General features: G+C 54.9%; 1 protein-coding gene across 2 annotated transcripts in view; it reads left to right on the forward strand.

The window, feature by feature from the left end:
* The window catches only part of GALNT14 (polypeptide N-acetylgalactosaminyltransferase 14), a 211,946-nt gene extending 201,378 nt beyond the window's left edge, over positions 1-10,568 (forward strand). The window contains exons 14-15 of one of the 2 annotated variants that reach the window (XM_057742142.1): positions 8,674-8,793; positions 10,007-10,568. In XM_057742142.1, the coding sequence (XP_057598125.1) occupies positions 8,674-8,793; positions 10,007-10,165 (279 nt within the window). In that variant the 3' untranslated portion in view covers positions 10,166-10,568. The remainder of the gene's footprint in view (positions 1-8,673; positions 8,794-10,006) is intronic. The other variant, XM_057742143.1, reaches the window with a different exon arrangement.
* The last annotated feature ends 500 nt before the right edge of the window (positions 10,569-11,068 follow it).

Genomic DNA, 11,068 nt, shown 5'->3' on the forward strand with positions numbered 1-11,068 from the left:
GCCTGTGAGAGCCCAGGAGATGGCTCGAGGACGGCGGGTTTGCACTTAGATGTCCCTCCCGGACTCTCGCTCTCAAACACTGGGCTATAGAGCGAGTCCACAGCCATGACAAACGCCTCTGAAACTCAAGACAGCAGATGGCTGCAAGCACCTGTCCAGCTCCCTGACCATCTCACCATCCCACTAATTCCCTCCAGGTGGCCACCTTTTCTCAGCCTCTGTGGTTCCAGTCCTGTCCATCTCCCGTGGCTCCTCTTTCTCCCGCATCCCCCATTCCTGCAAACCCCAACCCTTCTCCCCTCAGAATAGCTGTTCTTGGCCCCAGCATTCACTTCTTCATGCCAGGGTGGTGGCCCTCAGCCTCTGCACTATTGACATTTGGGGCTGGATCACTCTGTGGTGGTGCCATCCTGTGTACTGTAGGCTGTCCAGCAGCATCCCTGGTCTCTGCCCACCAGATGCCAAGAGCACCCTACACACACCAGTCATGCCAATCAAAGCTGTCTCCAGGCTTTACCAAATGCCCCTGGGGGACAAAACCGCCATGCTTGGGAACCACTCTGTTAGATTATGGCCACAGCCTCCAGTAACACGCGATCACCAAAGCATTGTTCCCCATCTCCATACAGCCTTCAGTGGCTCTCCATTGTCTACCACAAAACCCCACATTCTCAGCCTGGCATTTGAGGCATCGCACCTCCAGCCTCCAGCTTGCTGAGATTTTTCCAAAAATCATCTCTGCTCCAGCAAGACATGGGAGGGGGCTGCCTGAGTCAGACAGGAAAAGGGGAAGGAAATAGAGGTGTCAGTTTTGCTTTAGGTGCAGCAGCCTGGCTGAGAATGATACCACTTGTTAGTGGCATTTTGTAAAATGTGTGAGTAGATAACACCCATCCCTCTCTTCTGAATCTGTGTGTGGGCCCTGCTCGTGGGGGATCACAAACAGCCAGAATGTCGTCCCCCATTCCCTGGGACAGAAGTTTGCCTCATCTGTTTCTAGCAAAGTGGGGGTTTTTCTGGTACTTAATGTCTTTGGCTGCATAAGGAAGGTGGCGGGGGTGGGGAGCCATGGGACCTCTAGATCTCAGGGAGAGCCCCCCCACCCCGCCAACAGCCTGGCCCCGGGAGAGGCTGCCAGGCCTTTATTTGACCGGAGGGGAATGATACCTATTCCGGCTGATGTTCCAGTGGAGTTGAGAAAGGGGAGAGGAAAAGGCTGTCACTGTGGGAAACTAAGGTTTCGCACAGTAACAGTCTTCAAGTGAGCAAAGAATTCTTTTCTAGAAGATCGTGCCAAGCTGTCACTCTTCTCTGCTTTGGAGAGAACAGTTGGGTGTGTGTGGCAGGAGTGTGGATTTGGGATATGGGAAGAACGCACGAGATAGGAAGATGTTCAGTTGCCGTCAACAGATGACGCCGGGTGTGCGCAGCGCCCCGGCACCAGGCTGTGAGCTGGGCTGCCGGGTGGGGTTATGCCAGGTTAGACGCCGTCCTCTCCTGGGGGAGCGGGGGGCACGGCCGGCAGCAGTCCTGGGGTGCCTGTCCGAGCATTGTGAAGGTGTTGAACCCACTGATAGAAACCCACGTAGCAATTTCAGCTAGACTCGTCCCCCAAGTGTGTGCATGTAGGTGCGTGCACGTGCATGTGTTTCTGGGTGTGTGCCCGTGTGTGAGTTTCTGGGTGTGTGCCCGTGTGTGCATGGAGGATTCAGCCTTGCAGGACTGACTGACGTTACTTTTCTCTTGCCTTCAGTGTCCGCTCCTCCTTCCTGCATAAACTACCTGTCCTGTCTTCCTGCTTCCCAGCCCCTCCTGCTAATGTGTTAACCTTCCTTTGCCTCCTCTCCTCTCTTACGTTTCCCTGCTTGTCCTGCCTCTTGACCTGCCCAGAGAAGTTGCATCTGGCCCTCAAACCCTTTCATGTGACGCGTTCACCCTGTCTCCTGCCCCCACCTCTCTGTCTCTGAGAGGCCATATCAGGGAAGGGACATAAAAACCCGATTGAGTAGGTATTATTATCCTCGTGTTATAGATGATGAGACTGCGGCCTGGAGAGACTATGCAAGGCCATATACTAGTAAGTGAGGAAGGCAGGATGTGGAGAATCTGGCGCCGCACCAGAGCGCGGCCGCCGCTGCTGCTGCTGGAGTCATGGCTGGTTCCCGGGCCCTTTTACTCAATTCAGTCTCAGGAGGAGATGTCCGTCTCTGAGACCCCTCCTCCAGGTTGTAACTATTAAAACTATAGATCCGCTCCTTCTTGACGGGAAGAGCTGCCAGGAGAGTCTTCCTCTTGGCCAGTTCCCTACGGCAGCCCCTGTGAGAAGGGAGACCAAGGTCACACCCCATGTCAGGCGCCGGGGAGGGGGCAGACCAGAGAGTAGGCCCCTCCGCAGACATGGATGGGAACAGGGCAAGAGTATGAACGGAGGCCCAGCCTCCTCGGACTCCACACCAGACCAGGGGACACACGGGGCGCTGGCTTCCAGCCTGGGGTGCTCCCCTTTACGTCCCACCCCCCTCTGTCCCCGCCGTGAACTCCCAGCCTGCATCTGCCCCCTTGGTCACTCCCCACTAAAGGGTCCGCCTAGGGCCTGGGTGGGTGTACTGGGGACACAGTCCATCCTCTGGAACGGACCCGGGGAGAGAGAGCCACGCCGGTCCTGAAATCACGCTCGGGTTATTCGGGTGGGGGATTCCGGGGTCCGCAGCTTACGGGGTGAAAGAGCAGCAGAGGGTGAGCCTCAGGGGCTCGGAGCTCGGCTTCCCGCTGGCCACTCCCTCTGCAGGTGGCGTGTCTCCCGGCACATGGCTGTCCTCGTTGTTGAGAGGAGACCATCTGACCGTGGCTGTCATCTGGCTCTGATGCTGGCTCTTGACCCTGCTCCACCCCACCCCCACCCATCCCACACCTTGCCTCACCTCCCTTCCATGGGTGGTTTGTCAACCTTCGGAACAAAATATCTCACCCAAGTGTGTATCCGAGATGGTGGCAACCTGATGCCTTGGGTAGAAAGTGAGAGAAATACACCATCAGTTTGTAAACATGTGAAGCCCCAGAAGCCTCCTGGGTAATAAGTTTCTTCTCAATGTTCTTGGATTCCCTAGAAAAATATTTGTGAAAGTTAGACAGAAGACAGATATACCAATCTAGCTATATCCCCATTTAAAGAAAGGGAAAAAACATAGATTAAAAACTTTTCAATGTGTCCTCCTACCTGGATCCCCTACTGTTCAGGCTGTGGGCTTGTGAAGGATGCAGGCAGGCAGCTGGATAGCCTGGGTGGGTGAAATGAAGATCAAAGCTCTTTCCCCAAACCCGGACTCACATTGGCACCTCTCAATGAGTCTGCCAATGGGACAGGTTGCCAGCAGTCACCTTCCCTGCCTGATACCACCCTTCTTCCCCGGCTTTCTCAGCACACCCTTGGGAATGGCCCCATCACGACTGCTTCTCTAGCATCTCTCCTGGGAGGCAAAGCAAAGCCAGTTTTCCAAAGGAAGCTCTCCAGGGCCATCTCTCCTCCTCTTGGCAGCCTCCACCATCGCAGCCAACAGGCAGACAGTACCTGAGCATGTGCTCTGTGGCCAGCGCTGTTCTGGACATGTCTACGTAGTACCCTCTGCATAAGGGGCTGCTGTTGTCTTCATTTCACAGCTGAGGGGCCTGGGGTGCAGAGTTAAATAACTCATCCAAGTTTACGGGGTCAGTAAACAGGTGAGCCGGGATCTTAGCCTGTCAGCCACTCCAGAGCCCAGCAGCAGGACCCAACACAATATGTACTGGGTGTATTCTTACAGCTTGGGAGGAAAGGACAGGATGGACTGAAAACAGAGACCTCAAAAGTGAGTCTAGTGAAGGTCCCAGTTGAAGGAGGGGAGCGTGTCTCAGAGCTGCCCCTGGTCAGAGGGCCCCCACCAGGGCGCGGCTGAGCTCTGTCCCTGTAGGTGACGACGGCCCCCTGCACAGGCAGTCAGGCATCTGGAGGGTCCTGCAGCCACACAGGTGCATCAAGAGGTCGCCCGAACCAGAGGTTCACTTGAGCCCGCTCATTCATTCCCGACACCTTGTCTGGAGAGGGCTTCCAGGGCATGTTCGATGGGCTAGTGCAATGCCCAGTGTGGCCTGAGAGGCCTGAGGCCAGGCGGTGGCCCTGGATGCGCTCTGCTCAGAGCCCGTCTCCCCAGAGAGGCCCCAGGGTGTGTCCTGGTGTTGCCCAGAGCAACCACTGACCCCAGTCCCCCTTCCTTCAAGTCGTACCTACCTCCCAGGGTGGCTGTGAGGGTCACATAGACAATGAAGGTGAAAGATCTAGAACAGAAGTGTCCCTCGGCACTGAGTTATTGTGGCCGCCTAACCACAGCACAGCCGGCCCGGCTGCCTCCCATCCATCGTTTCTTTTCCGTTGTTTACTCTTCCCTACAGGGGAGCACTTTCGAACAGGGAACTCACCACCAGCAGAAAATGATGTGCGTGTCTACCTTAAGGAAAACACTGCCCCCTAATGTCTGTCCACTTAGGAATGTTTCTCTGCCCTCACCCGACCACTCCTCCTTTCCACGTGGTGGAAGGATATTGTTCACAGAGACCTTTCTCCAGGGGCTGGGCACAGGGCTGAGCGTTCCATGTGCATCTTCTTATCTTCACAGCAACTCATGACCTGTATCCTGTCAGTACCCCCACTTCACAGAAGGAGTAAGTGAGCCTTAGAGAAGTTGACCGAGGCTACCCAGATCATATGCTACTCGTGCCAGAGCAGGGTTCAGACAGAGGCCTGCCGCCTCCAGAGACCAAGTTCTTCAGCCTAGGTTAGGGTTTCTCAATCTCAGCACAGTTGGCATTAGCACCGGATAATTCTTTGTTGCAGGGACCCAGTGTGTACTGTAGAATGTTTAGCAGCATCCCTGGTCCCACCCACTAGGTAGCAGCAACACCCCCAGCCTGGTCATAATAGTCAAAAAATGCCTCCGGACAGTGCCAGATATCCCCTGGGCAGGAGGCTAGGGGCAGGAGCACCCCAGCGGAGAAGCACTGCCCTGGCCTCCTAGAGGTGGCTCCGGACCATTCTAAGATCAGCCCCTGTGCTTAGCCCCAACTCAGCTTCCTGCCTGCTTCTTTCAGAACTTTGCTCCTCCGGGTATCTCCTCTTAAGAGATCTTTCCTCTCTGCTTCTCCATGCAGTGCAGGACGGTAAGCCCCAGGCTGGGTGCTGTGGCCAGGTGGGCATTTACTAGAGAGATGTCTGCTCCCCCACGGACAGGCCACTCCCGCCTCCCACTCACACTGGCAGCTCCAGAGACTTCCTCTGAGCGCAAAAGGCCTTCAGGCTGTCCAGCCTGGACCATCCCCTCTCCATCATCACTTCCCCTCTTCCAGGGCAGGAGCAAAGGGGCTGAAGGGCCAGGAGTGGACCCCCTCCTCCTCAGCCCCTTACCAGCCTGTCCCAGAGGGGCAAGCTGCCCACACCACCTCCAGGATGGCCTCTGGGTTACCTTCCATGGACATGGCCATGTCTGTGTGCACTGGGTTGGAGGCTGTGCCATTGCCAGTTCCTTAAAGGGAGCCATCCTTTCTCACTGATCGAGGCCAGACCAACCTGAGCAACCAGTGCTGCCTTCTTGCATTCATTTCTGACTCCGAGATTCATTTAATAAATCCATTCATCACCAGCCATTCTGGGAAGCCTGACAGGCCACAGAATGGGAATCGGAAAACCTCTCCTTGCTTCCTGCATCCCCCCCCCCCCCCGCCCCCGCTCCTGTGTTCTGCTTCCCCCTCAACTCTCTTCTCTTGCAGATGTGGCTACAGAGCGGCGTTCCTCTGGGGAATTGTGAGGCTGAATTATTTCGATGCCAGTAAAGCATCAGCTAATGGGAAGTCCACGTAGTGTAAGGGCTTTGATCCCTGTCAGTGCTTGTGCACATTCTCCCCAGGGGTCTCGAGGTGGCTTCCCCCGCCCCCAGGGGAGCATATGTGTTCCTTCCCGAAAGGCATTTGTGGATGGGGCGTCTCAGAGTCCAAAGGACCACCGCTCCCCACCCTCCCCCATGCCATGCCCAGCACTTCCAGGTTTTGAAGCCCCTACGATATTCGAAAAGAAATGCCAAAATGGGCTTCCAGAAATTGTGGTATATTTTAAGTTTTTATGTTTAATCAGTTAATGCTTTTACCATAAAAAACACAAAGCCAGTGTATTGTAGTGATCATAAGATAATTACAGGGTTTATTTTTGAAATGCTAATTCATGGTTCGCTGCAAGCTGTGTGGTTGGGTAGTGGGACAGCAATGAACCTCATCTTCTTTCCACATCAGTAACTGTGTGCTTAGCCCCATGTCCAGACAATGCAGAAGTCTAACATTGGGGCCAGTTGTAGGGCGGGCCTGGGCAAATGGCCCCCAGGCAGCCCTGCCCTTGAACCTGGGCCCTTCTCTCCCCTCCCCAGAGGGCAAGGAATTCTCTGGGCTCACACCTAGGGCCTGGGTCCACCTTCTACATCACCCTCCCCAAACGTGTAGGACCCCAGAACCCACCACTCAAATGATTCAAGCCTGATTTCAGGACCAGCGTGGCTCTCTCTCCCCGGGTCTGTTCCAGAGGATGGACTGTGTCCCCAGTACACCCACCCAGGCCCTAGGGGGACCCTTTAGTGGGGAGTGACCAAGGGGGCAGATGCAGGCTGGGAGTTCACGGCGGGGACAGAGGGGGGTGGGAAGTAAAGGGGGGGCACCCCAGGCTGGAAGCCAGCACCCCGTGTGTCCCCTGGTCTGGTGTGGAGTCCGAGGAGGCTGGGCCTCCATTCGTACTCTTGCCCTGTTCCCATCAATGTCTGTGGAGGGGCCTACTCTCTGGTCTGCCCCCTCCCCGGCGCCTGACATGGGGTGTGACCTTGGTCTCCCTTCTCACAGGGGCTGCCGTAGGGAACTGGCCAAGAGGAAGACTCTCCTGGCAGCTCCTCCCGTCAAGAAGGAGCGGATCTATAGTTTTAATAGTTACAACCTGGAGGAGGGGTCTCAGAGACGGACATCTCCTCCTGAGACTGAATTGAGTAAAAGGGCCCGGGAACCAGCCATGACTCCAGCAGCAGCAGCAGCAGAGCGGTTGGGGAGAGTGGGTGCAGGGACCACTTACTGATACCTGACTTAGGATAACCTCTCTGAGCCTCACCTTGCTCACCTGTAAAAGGGGGATGATAACACTGCCTACCTAATCAGAGTCTTGTGGTTTGGTTAACACGTGAAAGCTCCCAGAATGGTGCCTGGCTCATAGTACGTGCTCAAGAAATGCGAGCCATTGTTAGCCGTATCATCATGCTTCTGGTGTCACCTCCATGCACATACACATCTTTGCCTCTCAGCTCACCCTGGAGGAAGGCAAATGGTATGTGTAGGACAGTGATGTTCAAAAGGCCAGAAGAGTACATTTCCTAGTGTTTTATTATTTTAAAAATTTGAGTAGATATAGAAATAGAACTCTGTGGAAGAGTGTGAAGAACCCCCATGTACCCATCCCCAGGCTTCAGGAATTCTCAATTCACAGCCAGTCTTTGTTCGTCTCTATTTCCATCCACTCCCCAGGAAGTACTTTCTGGTCTAGGTCTTCTCCTGACACCGTGACCTGGTGCAGAGACAGAGGGTCAGCTGAACTGTAGGGGTGTCGTGGAAGAGGAGGGGTACAGCCCTTAACGGGGTTCTCTCTGCAGCTCCTCTCGGGGCATCCGATTCATACATCCTCTCTGCCCCGTGATGAAGGAGAAGGATAGATGTTTTCCCTGTTTTACCACCAGGGATAAACCTCTTGAAGGTTCGTGTTTGACGATTATTATGCCAGCATTTCCACTGCTGATTGAAGAGCTGGGTAGTGGCCTGGGCTGCTTCAGCACGTGGTTGCTTTCTGGTCTGTGGCTCTTGGAGGAAACCGTCCTCATCCCTCGTAATGAACCTCACCAAATGCCCCCTTTCCCTTTGCCGTCAGAACTGTGTCCATCCGATTTCTCAGCTGCGCCCCCTGCAGGAGCTCCAGCGCCAAGTGATCTGTTCTCCTGGAGCGCAGGCGTGCGTGCGCCCTCTTGGAATGATTTTATTTCTCCTGACTTCCTCCTTTCCCTCCCGCTCCTCTTCCACCCCTCCTCATCCCATGTGTCCCTCCATCTGCCTCTTGTCATAACGTTCGTGTTCTTAGGGCACTGATTTGTGTTCCTTTTCAAAGAAGAGACATTCTAAAGACAGCTGCGGGGGGGCAGTGGCGGGGGCGGGGGGGTGGGGGGGGTGACCTGCCAGGTAGCTGCTCGAAGTGTCGAGTGTAGGGAACAGACATCAATCCACAGAGACTGGTGAGAAACTGGAGACGTGCAGTTCGGCCGGGGTGTCATTCAGTGTCCTGCCCAAAGCCCAGAATTGTCCCTTGCCTCGCAGAGGCAGCCCACATGCCCCAGGCCAGTCCCCGTCGTGGGAGTGGGGGCTGGGACTTGACTGGGGGTGTGCCCCAAGAGTCTCTGGCTCTTGAGTAGCATTTTCCCAGGTGACCTGTTGAGAGCTGATTCCTGCTAGGACCCCACCCCCACCCCCAGGGCTTCATACCAGGCTGTGCTAATTGTCACACATGGGCACAGTAGTATCCTGAGGTGACCTTTCCCAGCATCCCGAGATGACCCTTCCTCGCCTCTTCCCCTCCAGATCTGGGCCTTCACGTACACCCAGCAGATCCTCCAGGAGGAGCTGTGCCTGTCAGTCATCACCTTGTTCCCTGGCGCCCCGGTGGTTCTTGTCCTTTGCAAGAATGGAGATGACAGACAGGTAAGTGCTCAGGGCATCCACCCTGGGGCGTGGCCACCTGTGTAGGTCTAAGTCTCGTGTGCAGGAAAAGAGAGAAGCTATACAGGCGGAAGGGTCGATGAGGAATAGGTCCTTCTGGTTAGGAGAGGGAGGGAGGGGCCTCTGATACCATCCGTGGTACCCACGACAGCGATCAGCTGACAGACGGACACATACTGAGCGCATCGGTCCTCAGCTTGCATGAGTATCTTGTACTGCCCTGTGTTGCTCCGACGCCCACCCAGGATCCCGGAACAGGAGAGTACTGGGGCAGAGCCTGCAAGGCCACAAGGGTGAGAAGACTTGATCCTCTGCCTTCGGGGGCCTTGGACTCTGGCAGGACACCCAGCAAAGTTCATGGCGCTCTGGATGCACCTTGTGCCTGGCTCCTCGGGCTGCAAGGTGTTGGTTGCACTCAGTTTCCCGGCAGCTGGGTCCTGGTGTTAGACCGAGATTCAAATGCCCATTTTATGGCTTACTGGCTGTGTGACCCTTGGCAGATTACTGGACCTCTCTGAGCTTCAGTTTCCTCCTCTATGAAATGAGGTTGATGATGCGCGTCACACAGGGTAGCTGCTTAGAACACTTCACTGAGATGTTCCTTGATACCTGGTCAGCGGTGGTTCCCCAGTACGTGTCCACCCCCTCTCTCTTTGTCGTGTGAGCTGAGGTCTGGGAAGCAGCAGCACAAGACGCCCCTCTCTGCTTGGGCTCCTCCTGTGCTGAAGCACTTTGGAGGAGCAGAGGTTCGGGCACAGGGTGCCTCCCAGGAGCCCCTGAGCCCCTCCACCCCTCCTGCCTCGCCATCCCCCTGCTCTCACCCACTTCTTCATGACGGTGCAGATACTGAGCGTGGATCATTTCTTTAGCTGCTCCTGTAACTAACTCGCTTTGCATTTTCTGGCCTGTTGCTTGGAAAGTTATTGCCTTCTAATGAGTTTTCCTAGCAAACATGTTGATTTTGCTTTTACTTTTTTTAATCCAAAAAAAAATAAAAAAACCCAAGAACAATACCTGGCAAGGCAATTAGTTGCAGTTTTTTTCCTCCATGAGACCGTGAAGTCAAGTCTCTGGATGACCCTAGCCATGTGGTGTCAACATTGCTGATTACGCTGGAACTCCTGATACTATTGCTAGGACCTGGGGCCTTAACCGAAGAATTCTGGTTCATCCTCTCCCCTCTCCATCTTCCCAGCAATGGACCAAGACTGGTTCCCGCATCGAGCACGTGGCATCCCACCTCTGCCTAGACACGGACATGTTTGGCGATGGCACTGAGAACGGCAAGGAAATCGTTGTCAATCCATGTGAGTCCTCACTTATGAGCCAGCACTGGGACCTGGTGAGCTCCTGAAGAGCCCTGTCGGAACCAGCAGGGGCCGTGGGGTGGCGCTTCCCCAGATGAGAAGCAGACTGGAAATCAGGCTGCATGAAGCCCTAAACTACTGCAGAAGCCCTGAATGGGGAGGAGGAGGCAGAGCCCCCCAGGACAGGAGCAGCTGTCTCAGGGAGAATGCAGGAAAAGGTTGCAAGCCAAGAGGAACTCAGAGACAGATCCCCATGTTCTCAATGCCGTTAAGTTCTAGTCCTGGCCAGGTCTGCCCCGAATGGTATCTGGAGACAGAGATCTGATGGGAGGTGTTGATGTTCTTTTTCTTACAAAAGAGGCCAGCGAGAACAGCCTTCCTTGTCACTAGGCCAGGAGAGATGAAGAATGGTGGTTGTTTTCAAAACAAATAAAGGAAGCTTGGAAGTTTTGTCTGTGTGTCTGTCATTCTGTTTCCACTTACGTTAGCTCAGAGCTAGGCTAAGTTCTCCTTTGAGTTGGGGCGTGGGAGTGGGGGGGGTCTTGTGGCGGGTGGACAGAGAGAACAGGGAGATAGGAACCTGCCCTCTGATTATAAGCTGCCACTGGCAGGCAGTGGGACCTTGAAAAGACACGTAACTTTTCTGGCCCTTCATTTCCTGTTACCTCAAGTGGGGGAGGCGGAAGAGAGCAGTATTTCCTACCCAGAGATACGCAGTCTGTCTCATCCGGCGAAACTGCATCTATTCAGGAGCCCCAGGCTCTCCCTGTGGAGATCCCGCTGCAGTAGGTCCAGGGCAGGGTCCAGGCTCCTCCCTGGTTGGAATCACTGCCAAAGGCATCTCTATGGACCCTTATGGCTTTGTAGTCTGTGGCCATTGGCACAGGAGTTTCTTCCTCTAACAAATCCACAAGTGTGTTCCGGGAAATGGGTATGGTGGTTGTCCACTC

This window comes from Hippopotamus amphibius, chromosome 7 (assembly GCF_030028045.1).
Source record: "Hippopotamus amphibius kiboko isolate mHipAmp2 chromosome 7, mHipAmp2.hap2, whole genome shotgun sequence".
Lineage (NCBI taxonomy): Eukaryota > Metazoa > Chordata > Mammalia > Artiodactyla > Hippopotamidae > Hippopotamus > Hippopotamus amphibius.